The following is a 13,955-nucleotide window of genomic DNA, read 5'->3' as shown; positions in this document are numbered from 1 at the left end:
TAAGAAATCATTAAGAACATTTTTCATAAGATGTTGACGTTTTTTCTTTCTGTCCTGTATCTGATTAAGGTAAGAATGTTGGTGTTTTTACTCTGGTGGGAAGTTGAATGTTCACTCAAACTTACACCACACTTACTTCATGTACACCACACAATTACACAAAACCCACAGACACGTGATCATACAGACGCAAGGATGAGCAGGATTAGCCCCCCTGTGAAAGCTGCTGCTGTTCATACCTTAAACTCTCTCCTGGCAGCTCGGCATGTACACAGCAGATCGAGCAGTGACAAATTTAGCTGCTTTAAAGTGGTGGAGATGAGTGACTATTAAATCCGGGAGATGTGTTCACTGAGCGCACTGTATTCAGCTTATGTGCATCCATTTAAAATTTTGCAATAACCTCACTTTTCTGTGAGTGTCTATGTGTATGTGTGTGTGTGTGTGTGTCAGAGAGAGATAGAGAAAGAACGAGGAGGCACAACAGTTCAGAGTGCAAGAAATTGCTACAATCCTTTGAAACAATGCTGCAATGTATGCAATGCCTTAGAAACAGCAAAGCACTTCGTCTTCAATAAATCCAGGATACAATAAAACACATTGAGTTTGGTGGTGTGTTGCAGCAACAATTTGCCTTTTGTGGGACAGGGAGGGATGCAGCAACCGTCAGGTTGAAATTTGTTTTGCAAAACAAAGTGCATTGTGTTGTGCGCCCTGTTCAGAAATATGAAACGTAATAAATACAGCACAGTAAGATTGAAAGTTCATTCTTCACCTTGGAAGCTGTAGTTGACAAAAAAATCTGTATAAACCGGTCAAACTCCATCTGCTGAGGAAGATCATGCGATAAAGCTCCAGCACAGCTACTAAATGGACCTTGTGGGACTCTGCACCACTAGGTCAAATTTTTCGTTTGTCAAATAGTTTGGTTTGGGACAAAACACACGAAACAAGGATGGTGCATAATTATTATACCTGCTAAACATCAGCATGTTAGCATTGTCATAGTAAGCATGTTAGCATGCTGACGTTAGCATTTAGCTCAACCACCGCTGTGTCAGCCTCACAGAGCTGCTAGCATGGCTGTAGAACAATGACTTCTTGACCTCACATTTGTTATCCGTTTTTATGCTGTGTGTATGAGTGCAAAATACTAAAATAAGGGCTTCCCCCTGCCCTACTGGTCTAATACATGTACCAGGAAATCGCAACCTCCTTGGTTTGATTCCAGCTAGGGGCCTCGGTTGCATGCCACCCCCTCGCTCCCTCCCCATGTGTCCAGTCTATCCCTACTCGCTGATTAAATACTGAAAAGATAATTGAAAAACAAATTTTAAAATGTAAGAATATAAAACATGTATCAGAAAGGAAGGATGTGATAGCAGTCCATTCTTGGTAGATGCTGCTTCATACCATAAAACCCACAGTCAGAGTTTGTTCGGTGCTCCATCATGCTTCACATGTTGTATCATACTACTCTAATCAAGTATCTGTCTTCTTGCCATGTTGTGAGTAACTGCTCGGGAGTTCATGAAGCTCAGCATCTCCTAAACACAGTATCTCCAGTGAGTGAGGACACTCCTGTCAGTCAAGGAGAAGATGTTGATTTCCTGTCAAAGAGCAGACACGTTGATTCTGAGAGAAAACACCGAACTAATGCTGCCAGTGAACTCCCATCGGTTTATTGACCACCCTGAGGGGAAAGTGTGCGATGATGATCTCCTGCCATGAAGAACTAGAGGAGCTTATGCAACTAAATGCATGTAATTATACACAACAACTCAATACAATGTAGCAAATTGCTATACATTCAACACAGCTCGTACATTTATATTAGCAAAAAATATTTTACCTTAAACTGAAACCAGATTTTTACAGCAGTTTATGTAGAATTACGCAATTGGTTAACTAGCCTGAGGCTGTCGCTGTGAGTCGGGATGTAGTGACTGGCAGACACGCGAGGTCCGCCACTCTCAGCTCTACTGGGGTTCTTAAATCCAATATGGGGATTAGAAGAGAGAGGGAGATCTAAATTAGGCCTGCATCTACTCTAGCGGAGTGATTTTCAGTGATGCTGTGGATACCCAGGGACTAGGATCAATAATGTAAGTGAGAATATATAAACCAGTATGAGGGACGTATTAGACCAATTCAGCAGTGACCACAGATATTATTTGCATATTTAATATATCTGATTGGGCTTTTTTTTAATCAAAAGAAGGAGGAGGAAAGTTTATTATACCTGGCATAAATTCTGTTAGCTCTTATGGGATTAGTTTCAGTGCACACCTGCACTGAAAATGACTCAATTAAAGAAGGACTTTAAAGAGCCTTTCTCTCTCTGAATTATATTACTATTAGGTTCGATGGCCGGCAGCCCGGGAGTCTAATGGGGATGAGAGCATTGGCCATAAGCCAGCACCTTGACCTCCCTGAGCAGAGACATGAGGATGGCTCTTCACATAAGGGAGAATGAAGATATTCAGCATTATAGGCCTCTGTGGACCTCCTGGACTCCATTGCGGACGACCTTACACTGTGCCTATCCTCACATCACTTCGGTCCAGTGGAGCAGAAAGGTGACTGAAACCGTTGAGCTGTCAGGGCACGGTCATTTGGGCAAGAAGGAGCAGAGCCTGAGCTTGCAGGGATTTCTGCAAATGCAGTGATAGTGCACATGAGGCTTTTTTCAATGTAGCTGTGAACTCTTGCAAACTTTTTGTTGCCGCAAGCAGTTTAAGGGCAAGAAGTAGGAAAAAATGTTGGTAGAATTAAAAGCAAAGATAAAAAGGAGGGGATTCAACCAGTGATGTGGAGGCAGCACAAAGAAAGTCAAGATTTAGTGAATAATGTATGTAGTTCTCAGAAACAGTGGTTTCACTTGCCATTTGCTTTGGGCAAAATTATAGTCGTAGCAAAGAGGCACAAATGAAAAAATGCTATTAGGACAAGAGGACACCCTTGCGACAGTTTTGCTTAATATATGTTGTCTATGTAAGTATTAGACTAAGCACCTCACACTTCTATTGCTCTGCACTGAGGGTGGAGGATGTTTTATCTCTGAAAGGCTGCAAATTATGGAACACATCTACAATATTAAGATGCTGCTGCACTTGTGTACTAACAGCTCTTGTTCTTCTCATTATAACTTAATTTTCTCACAATTGTTTTTTTATTTCTTCTGTAAAAGAATGTCAGTCACTCAGCATAAAACACAATTTCAGCTCAATACATCAAAACACAACAGCAGCCTAACTGGAACTGTGACTTGCAAATCTGTTCGATTTTCCCCTCTTGCTTGTGGATCCACTCTGACAACTAACCCGTTCATTTTAGAACAATCAAACAGAATTTGCATGAGGTAGATATTGTATACACATCGCACGAACACTTTCATGAGGCCTTTCATGATAAAACAGACAGACACAGTGGGCTGAATGAAAACAGATACGGCATTTTTAGAAATTAGTTTGTCACGTGTGTTAAGAGGAATGAACGTTGGATACATTGTAGGACTGTTGCATCAGACTGCATTAGTTTTAGCAAGGTATACTTAATAAACTGGCAACTGAGCGTATATTGTATTACACTTGTAGTATCTCTTTATCCTGTTCATAATCCAATTATTCTTCTATCCCTATGTATTTTGATACATTTACAGATTTTTAAAACTGTCACACTTTTATTTTGAAGGCTAAACTGGCTCAGCTGTCAGCCTGTGATACGACTCTTCAGCACTGCCACACCCTCGTCTTGTTTTACCTCCCTTTTATGTGGCGATACCCTCCAGACACACTGACCCAGTCCCACAGTACAGTACAGTACTGTGAAAAATGTCTTCACGCAGATTAACAAAAGGCCAGTATATGTGGAAAAAATCTGCAGACATTTGAGTACTTATAGCTTGCGTTATATGTTTGGTTTTTCCAGTGTTTGGGTTTTGTGTACATTATTATTTGCACATAAATCCTGAGAGGGTCGCCTTCTCTTCTCGCCACAAAAACATGAAACCAGAGAGACACACAGCAGATCAACAGCACTACAAAACCACTCATTTAGTAAAGATGCTTCCAGCATCTGAAGCAGAATATTCATCAGGGCTCTGCAACCCTAACAGTAATATGCTCTTATCAACACAGTATTAAGCCCACAGATACATTCAAACAAAGTGCATTATTTATAAAAGGGTGCTCTTGTGCAAAGAGGGGGCGAAGAACTTCAGCAAAGACAACAACAATCCACTGCGCCGGATTTTCTTGTTTATCTTCTCAAATAACTCCACGTTATCAAACAGTCGAAATAAATCCCAACAGATGAAATCCTGCAACACAGCTGATTGAGAAACACATGTAAAGAAGCACGGGTTTCCATTATTAGCTACACAATGGGCTGTCTTTGAGGGTTGTTGTTAATGACACTCTCACACACTACTCTCTCCAGGTGGTAATGAAAGGAAACGCACGAATTTTAAACTGACATGGCAAAGTCAATGTATGGGATGCAACTCTAAAGGCAGTTTTATTTTGGTATCTGCCCTGGGCTCTCCTCATTATCCATCATAACACTGTGTGAAGAATCACTTTGCATTTATGGCCGAATGAAGGCATCAAAGGCACTGACTAACAGGCCAGATGAGGGAGGATGCAGCGGACACTTTCATTCTGGAGGCAAGTCAATCTCCACTTTTTTTTTTCTCCCGGGGGAAATATGTATTCTGACCATGTGCATTACATAATAAGATATCACTGAAGTATGGTTAATTTGCAGTGTTCCAAGGTTGTCTTCAGTACTTCTGTGCCACTGAAAATCTTGATAGATTCAGTTTTCAATAATTTAGCTATCAGTCTGAGCTCTGAGAGCATCTCTGATAGTGTCTAGGCCTGTCAGACTCAACCTCACTAATACCGTGCACCTACATTACGAATATATTTCAGCTAGAATCTGTGTTATTGGTTCTACACCTGACAGTAAAAAATATCTATTATTATTATTATTACTGAAAACATGCAGAAATGTTCTTTGCTAACAAACCTTAATAACTGTTGACAAAACAACAACTAATCCACAAAACAGCCTATTTCTGATTTATCTTCCTGTATTTAGGTCCCCATAAAGTACCCCCTTTGCCAGACCCCCAACACAGCTGAGCCACAGCCCCAAGTTCAACCTGAATATTGTCTTTTTTAGCTCCCTCCTTAAAATACAAACCTACACAAGTTAATGCATCTAACCTGCTCTTCAGCAACTTGCTGCACTAACAGAAACATCAACTATGATTATAATGGCATTATCTATCTTTTCACAATGGGAAACAAAAACCTTGAAATGATAATTTCTATTTGCCCTTTACATAAGCACGCACATCTCTGACATCCTTCCCAAAAATAACCCAGTTTTTATTTTTTACCCCCCAAAAAACTCTATGCTTTGTCACAGCAGCAGCCGAGGAAGATTTTAGCTATGATACTGTAATCGTTCTGTACCTTACAAAGAGGTTTGCTGCGCCTCTTAGCATCAGCTCAATTAAAATGGCAATAAGACTGAGGATAGGATCGGGGAGATATGCTGAGGGTGGAGATCACTTACGCTGACATGTGGGACATGCAGCTGGCTAATGATTTGTCAGGAAGCAGGAGGTGTAATTGTGGCTACTCACTGGCTTGCATGAGCTGTCCCTGGCGTCCAAACACCTGGGAGAAGGTGGCATGGCTGCAGGTGAGGGTGTCCTCCATGGCTGTCCCACTGGCACACGCTGAGGAGAAAGAAAGAGAGAGGAGGGGGATGAGGGAAGGTCAGCCACACTGCGTCACATCAAGATGAAAAAAGACGAGGGAGAAGAGGGGGGCTTGCCTTCTGTTGTAGAAGCTGGCGTGTGATCTCTGGTGATGACTACTCTCCTCTGGACCCGTACTGCTGGTGCTGCTGCTGAGGAACGAAACACAGCCCCTCGCTGCTTACACCAATATGAGCAGAACTGCTCCTCGCACAGACAGTGGGAGGGGGTGTGACTGCCTGCCTGCCCGCTTGTCAGCATGTAACTGTGTGTGTGCGAGAGAAAGTTCTCTGAATGTGTGCCTGTAACTGTAGCGTTTTGGTGTGCATGTGTGAGGGAGAGTAATACAGGGTGGTAGAGCAGGTAGCAGAGCTGTAGGCACAGTTTCCCTGCCAGCACTCTGATCTTATGGTTCGCCTGTACAGGCTGACAGTCCTCTGCGGCTCCAGACAGGCTGGTGTTGAAGGAAAGAGCAAAGAAGAGGGAGGCGAGGGGTGAGTGCAGCTTCTTCAGCAGCTAAAAGTCAATCCTCCCTCCTCACTCTCAGTGCAAGTAGACAGCAGCGTCTGTCCTCTGGGCACAGGACGGGACTGTTGTTTTCTGATCTGTGTAACAATGCCCCCTTTTCTCTCCTCCCTCTCCCTCCTCCCCTTTCTACAGCCCTTATTTGCTGTGCTTCAGCAGTAACATCTCTCTCTCTCTCTCTTTCACTCTCTCCTGTTCTCCCTTACATCTCTTACTCTCTCCACCCCACCCCATGCAAATCCCCTCGATCCATCTTAAAGCTCGGGCCGCTGCTGGGAAACAGATTCTAGCAAACTCGAGTACTTCATCTTCCCCCAGTGCTGAGGGAAAAAAAGGAGGATGAGAAAGTAGAAGGGTTGTATAAAAAGTGAAAAGTAGGGCTGGTACAGCTGGTGGTTTCCAGAGGCTTCATCTTGAAAAGGAATTGTAGAAAACTGCTGAGTATAAAATAAAAATTAGCTCATACTAAACTGAAAAATAACTCTTATAAAACTCCTGCTTGCTTCGCTATGTAGTGCAACAGCTCTGGTGAAGCAGTGAACAGTGAAAAATGAGATTTACTGGCATGTGTGAAAACACCCTCCACACGCTGCAGCAAAATGGTACATGAAGGTGTTGTAATAAAAAATGAACAGTGCCATGAAATGAGCACATGTTACGAGATCTTAAAATACCCTCTCAGGCCTTGGAGGCACAGTTAGCTAAATTGTACCCATTGTGCAGCTGTTGGCATGGAGACCTCCACTACAGACAGGACTCTGACTCTCTCACAGTTAATCCAACATATTATCACACTCAGGCCATCTCTGCACTGTCTAACCTCGCTGCAGCATGTAAACCTGCGTTAAACAGCCCATTTCCTCCTGAGCAAAAAAAAAAACCTTTGCCAGGAAGCCCATTGTCATGGAGCCATCTTTCACACCACTGCTCTGCTCTGCGAGCACACCGGGGGACCTGACCGCAGCACTCACATCCTTGCATCACATCCTCCTGTTTTGAAAGGAAATGGCAGGACGCTCAATGGGCCACAGTGGGAGCAGGGAGGAAGGCCCGGCTAGAAGGCAGACTTTAGCAGGTGGTTCTGCAGGTGAAAAGATAATGGCAAGACAAGAAAACCATGCCCAGCATTAAAAGCATGAAAGCAAATAACTGTGACCTTAAGTATGTTTGTTTAAGAGCAGGTTAAGTAGCTATTCAATCGAAATCACACAGTCAGAAGACTAAAAACAGCCAAATGCTAAGGTCAAACTGAACACTGGCATTTCACAAACAATGAGAGACTCGAGAAGCGACTTCACTTTCAAGTCTGAGAGACTAATGCCCAGCAGAATAAAAATCTGCTCCAACTTCATCAACTTTAATGCTATTCTCTTTGAACATGAAGTAGGGGCAGAGTGAGCTTTTTTAGAAGGCTGTATAGTGTCATGTATGAGCAGCTGTCATTCCCTCCCACCATGTCTCCCGTCACTGGCGGCTATCTTTCTCTAGAAGACAAATAACCATATAGTTAAAAACCAGCAATCCAGTCTGATCCAGATTCCTTATATTCAACCTGATCTTTTGTTAGTAAGAAAAGGAACACTTGCTCACATCTTAAAGCTAGAACAAAACTGTTTAAACTAGAGCTAAATGATTAGTCGAGAGACAGAAAATGAATTGACAACAATTTCAATAAATCAGTTAATCATTTATATATCATTTACATTTAAATTATCAATAATTTATCATCGGTTGGAAAAAAAAAAACAAGCAAATTGAAGACATCAGGATTTTGTGAGGGACATATTTCACCATTTTCTAACATTGTAGCAACATGACGATTAATGGATTACTTTAGGAAACAATAGCAGATTATCCAATAATGGAAATAATCGTTAGTTGGAGCATATCTGTACAATCAATATTGTTCCAAGGCTACATTTCCTGTGGGATAATAGCCTCAATGTAGTCAAATTACATAAAAATGAATATGGTGAACATGGCAAACATTATACCTGCCAAATACCATCAGCATGTTAGCATTGTCATTGTGAGCATACTGCATGTTGATGTTAGCATTTAGCTCAAAGCACCCCTGCACAGCCTCACAGCGCTGCTAGCATGATGGTCTTGTTCATGTTGACAATCCAATAGGTTTTTAAATGCTTTATTTAGCTTAAATAGTAACTTAACACCCCCCGAAAATCTTGTCTTTGCTGATCTCCAGTGGTTTAACTTCTCACCTTGCTGAAGTGAAGTATAGGTGTACTTCAAGACCCCGTGACATCACTGTTGGGTGTGGTTACAGGTTCAACAGAGCACACTTCTGACCACACCCACACACCTATCAATGAAAATGTATGTGGTCAGAGATGAAAACAGGCTGGAAACTTTCAACCACAGACTGCAGCAAAAACACTGCTTTTAAGTTACTCTTTAAGAAATATAAGAATTTTCTCAGTTTGTAGTTACCAGTTTATATATATATATATATATATATATATATATAAAAAACAGTTTAGTGAAAACCATGTATCTCCAAATTTGATGATTTTTCATTTAAACCGCGATATCGTTAAACTAAAAAATCCCGAAAACACAGTTGTTAATGATATCAAGTTATGCAGTGAAATATTTTGTGATATTTGATTTTGTTAGCACATCCCAGCCTTAAATTAAGTCTTTTTTCACGTCTTTTGTTGCTCGTTCTGAACCTTCTGCATGTGGTAACTGAGTGCCAATCCCCTGGAGCAGCCTCGGTGATCTCCTACGTCTTAAATCTGCCTCTCTGGTGTATCGTAGTTTATTTCGTCAAGCCAGGCACAGAGCAGCATGGAATTGCATTTTTATGAATAGGGCTGAAGCACCGTACACAGCAATCAAGAGAGTGCAGTGATATTTCACACCGACAGCATGGGTATGTTGCAGCACTCTTCCAAGCACCCACCCCTACACGCACACACACGCACCCCCACCCCCAGCCATAAACTATATCGCCATGGCACTGGGGCAAATAAACACGTCTCCTCATCCCACTGAATAAAGGAAAATCCGGCCTGTGGATCAAATCCAACATACAGATTGTATTTAATTCATAACCCCATCCATCAACATGATAACCCCATGTGTTATGTGAAGATCCAATAAACAAGACATCCCAGTTCTTTGAGCCCGTTTCCAATGCTAGAGGCATGTTTCTGTTACACACCGTCTGTATGGTAGCTCATTAATGTACGTGAGTGTGATGGATGGGGTCTGGACAAAAAAAATCTCAGCAGATGCACATAGGCCAGATGAGACCTTCAAAGGTATTCCTGTCGAAAAACGCACCATCAGTGATTCTGAGATGTTTGGGCCTTCTATCCAGGTTAATAAACCACTTTTGTCTCTCTTATAGGACTGAGAAAATTGATATTTTAAAGCTGCTACAGTGGACTGAATAAATATTAATCGATTTAGGTTTCTCAAATGTTACTTTATTTGGAAGGACTTATTTCAAACATAAATTATACTAAAAAACATCTGCAAAGTTGGAAGAAGTTTATTGTAGCTGAGTTGGTAAAAAGTGTGCACTTAATTAATACATTTGCTTCTAATACTTATCCTGAGAGACTGTTCATTTTCCAGTTTTCCACATCATAACTTTATGTGAATTAGGATTTATTCTTTTCTTATGTCCAGTTTATTTCCAGTTAAGTAAGTACTTCTGTTGTTCTGCCTGGTCATAAATGAGATGGTTTTTGGCTTTAAAGGTTTGATTTTATGCTTTTGTTTTGTTTTTTTATGTGGTTGTTGCTGTTTTGTTGTGCTTTTTTCTGTTAATGAAAATCACATTAAATGTGCTGTGGCCACAGAGTATCACAAAAGTGTAGCACACTGAAATATTAGGAATAATTAATAATTGTGTGCACAATACAGAACAAGTTAGTTTTTTCATCGTCTGCGTGGCATTAGCCCTTCTGTGATTTATGACTATAATGTATGAGAGACCTTACACATAGCAGTGACCAATAAGAAACTAAAGATAAAGCAGTAAGACACTTAAGCTACAATACTGTGCTTACCCAAGAAATGCAAAGATGGGAGATAGCCAGGCTCACATGACTTCATTTACAGAAAACTTTACATTTTACATGATTAAGTTGTTCAAAGTATAATTGATTCGATAATTAAGTCAATAAAAACTGCCTTTGAATGTGATGTCCTTATAAAGCTCTGAAAGCAAATATCAAAAATCTATAAGTAACTAACTACTCTTGTTCCCTTTTCCATGTTGAGCTACACAAAGTGAAGCTACACAGCAGAGGTAAGAATTTACTGTATGACTCACATATCAACCTCCCTGACAAGTGCACTGCTCCCAAAATAGATACAGATCTCGCCGCAACTAGCAAGCAGACAATGGCCATGGCCCCCAGGAGCAGCTTGCTGACCTGCAGATTAGAGCCAGCAACTTCAAATCTGATTTATGTTAAGTACTACCTTCTATCAAATTCAAATAAAATGGAAAGCAAAATTCCTTTTTCATAATCCAGCAGGTCCCTGACAGGTTAAGTGGAGAAGGCAATAAGCAAATGTAATGTGGAAAACGTTATTACAGCCCCAACAGCAGGGACACATTACACACATACATACACACACATATACGTATATATATATATATATATATATACACACACACATATACATATATATACATATATACATACATATATATTTATATACACATATATATATATACACACACACATATATATATATATATATATTTTTATAAATATTATATATATTATATATATATATATATATATATATAAAAATATATATATACATATATATATACATATATATATATATACATATATATATATATATATATATATTTTTATATTTTATATTAATGCGGCTGGATAGCTCAATTGGTAAGTCTCAGGACTTTCACACGGGGGACTCGGGTTCGAATCCCCTCGGGACGCAATGAGCAATGACCCATCATCCAGTGTGGGTCCTTAGGCAAGACCCTTCACGCTGCTGCCTACCTCATGATGATGAGTGACGATGAAATGATTGACATGCCGGCTCAGACGTCGCCCGGCCAAACAAGGTCTGCGTCAGGTGTTGGGGAACCAGGGCATCGAGACGACAAATGGGCTACTGGAACAAGACGGAAATGGGCGAGATGCGATAACAAGGCTCTGTTGGAATGCTACTACTCCAGTAACCCTAGTCAGAGGGGTTACATGCACAGGATGTGGGGTGAATGGTTACTTCGAAACCCACAATCGAGGCTTACGGCGAAGCAACTAGTAGCTCAGTGTTCCAACATCCACAAGCGGCAACTGCTATCACAACTTGAGATTGACGAGGTACAACACAAATGCTACGGCAAGGGGGAGCCAGGACTACAGGTCAGAGGGGAGCATCCAGCAGGATGATTGGGTACGAAGCCCCAAGAGAAATCACGCTGAACGAGGAGATAAGATAAGATAAGATCATGGCGAGGATGAATACAAGGCAACCCCGACGCCAACTACAACGGCTAAGTGAAGTACCATCAGAAAGTCTCCTAGAAGATGTGAATGCATCCTAGAAGATGTGAATGCATTGAGAGCGATCCCTACCACAACCATCACTGAAACCAATGAGCTGATATACGCCTCAGCAGCAGTGATCCTAGAGATGCTTGGCTACAAGAGCAACCATGGGAGCCATGAGAGACAATACCCACCATGGAAACGAAGGTTGGAGGCAAAAATCAAGGAGGCCCGGAGAGAAGTGAGCCAACTGACAGAGGCTGAGAGAGGTGCAATGAGAAAGCAAGTACCCAAGAAGTACAACCAGATGCCCATACAAAGGCTCCAAGCCTTGGCCAGCCGCCTAAAGAGATACACGAGAGATACACAACAGCGATGCACAGTGGCTGGCAGCCCTGAGAAAGGACCACAGCAACCTCCCTGAACAGAATCCAGTCACCATCACCACCAAGAAAGAGTCTCAGGTATGAAGAACTGGACAGCACCGGCCCTGACAGGATCCACACCTACTGAGCCCGTTTCCAATGCTAGAGGCATGTTTCTGTTACACACCGTCTGTATGGTAGCTCATTAATGTACGTGAGTGTGATGGATGGGGTCTGGACAAAAAAAATCTCAGCAGATGCACATAGGCCAGATGAGACCTTCAAAGGTATTCCTGTCGAAAAACGCACCATCAGTGATTCTGAGATGTTTGGGCCTTCTATCCAGGTTAATAAACCACTTTTGTCTCTCTTATAGGACTGAGAAAATTGATATTTTAAAGCTGCTACAGTGGACTGAATAAATATTAATCGATTTAGGTTTCTCAAATGTTACTTTATTTGGAAGGACTTATTTCAAACATAAATTATACTAAAAAACATCTGCAAAGTTGGAAGAAGTTTATTGTAGCTGAGTTGGTAAAAAGTGTGCACTTAATTAATACATTTGCTTCTAATACTTATCCTGAGAGACTGTTCATTTTCCAGTTTTCCACATCATAACTTTATGTGAATTAGGATTTATTCTTTTCTTATGTCCAGTTTAGATCCACACCTACTGGCTAAAGAAGCTCACTGCACTCCACGGCGCCTAGCAGCACAAATGAACCAGCTGCTAAGAGATGGGACGCACCCTGAATGGCTTACCGAAGGGCGCACAATCCTGATCCTGAAGGATCCCGCAAAGGGTACAGTCCCATCCAACTATCGGCCAATAACCTGTCTCTCCACAACATGGAAGCTCATGTCAGGCATCATTGCGGCTAAGATAAGTGGACACATGGATCAATACATGAGCAAAGCACAGAAGGGCATTGGCAGAGGAACCAGAGGAGCCAAACACCAACTCCTGGTTGACAGAACAGTCACCCAAGACTGCAGAGCCCGACACACCAACCTGTGCACTGCCTGGATTGATTACAAGAAAGCATATGACTCAATGCCGCACACATGGATCACTGAATGCTTAGAGATGTACAACATCAACAGGACTCTAAGGGACTTCATTGCGAACTCGATGAGGCTGTGGAAAACCACCCTTGAGGCCAATGGTAAGCCACTTGCACAAGTATCCATCAAATGTGGCATATACCAAGGAGATGCTCTGTCCCCACTGCTGTTCTGCATAGGTCTGAACCCCTCAGCCAAATAATCAACAAGACTGGCTATGGATACCGACTCAGGAACGGGCCACCATCAGTCACCTCCTCTACATGGATGACATCAAGCTATATGCTAAGAGCGAGCGGGACATCGACTCACTGATCCACACCACCAGGATCTACAGCTCTGACATTGGGATGTCATTCGGGCTTGAGAAGTGCAGTCGAATGGTGACAAAGAGAGGGAAGGTAGTCCACACAGAAGGGGTCTCACTCCCAGAAGGAACAATAGCAGACATTGAGGATGGTTACAAGTACCTTGGAATACCACAGGCAAATGGCAACCTCGAAGAGGTAACAAGGAAGACGGCAACGGCCAAATACCTTCAACGAGTAAGGCAAGTCCTAAGAAGTCAGCTCAATGGCAAGAACAAAGCCCAGGCAATAAACAGCTACGCCCTGCCAGTGATCAGATACCCTGCAGGAATAATAAGGTGGCCAAAGGAGGAGATACAGACCACAGACGTTAAGACGCGAAAGCTCCTCACCATGCATGGAG

General features: G+C 41.9%; 1 protein-coding gene across 9 annotated transcripts in view; it reads right to left on the bottom strand.

The window, feature by feature from the left end:
• Positions 1 to 7,294, bottom strand: part of kaznb (kazrin, periplakin interacting protein b) — a 108,188-nt gene extending 100,894 nt beyond the window's left edge. For 2 of the 9 annotated variants that reach the window (XR_006379555.1, XR_006379556.1), the window contains exons 1-2: positions 5,851 to 6,390; positions 5,657 to 5,752 (exon numbers count right to left, since the gene is read on the bottom strand). Coding sequence is in view for 6 of the 9 variants with exons in the window: in XM_044211213.1 (XP_044067148.1) it covers positions 5,657 to 5,752; positions 5,851 to 6,034 (280 nt within the window). In the remaining 3 variants the exon portion in view is untranslated. Of the gene's footprint in view, positions 1 to 5,656; positions 5,753 to 5,850; positions 6,395 to 7,269 lie in introns of those variants that run through there. The other 7 variants (XR_006379560.1, XM_044211269.1, XM_044211224.1 and 4 more) reach the window with 6 other exon arrangements.
• Between the last annotated feature and the right edge of the window lie 6,661 nt (positions 7,295 to 13,955).

Source organism: Siniperca chuatsi, linkage group LG2 (genome assembly GCF_020085105.1).
Source record: "Siniperca chuatsi isolate FFG_IHB_CAS linkage group LG2, ASM2008510v1, whole genome shotgun sequence".
In the NCBI taxonomy this organism is placed as follows: Eukaryota; Metazoa; Chordata; class Actinopteri; order Centrarchiformes; family Sinipercidae; genus Siniperca; species Siniperca chuatsi.
This window is presented reverse-complemented; position numbering and strand designations above follow the sequence as displayed.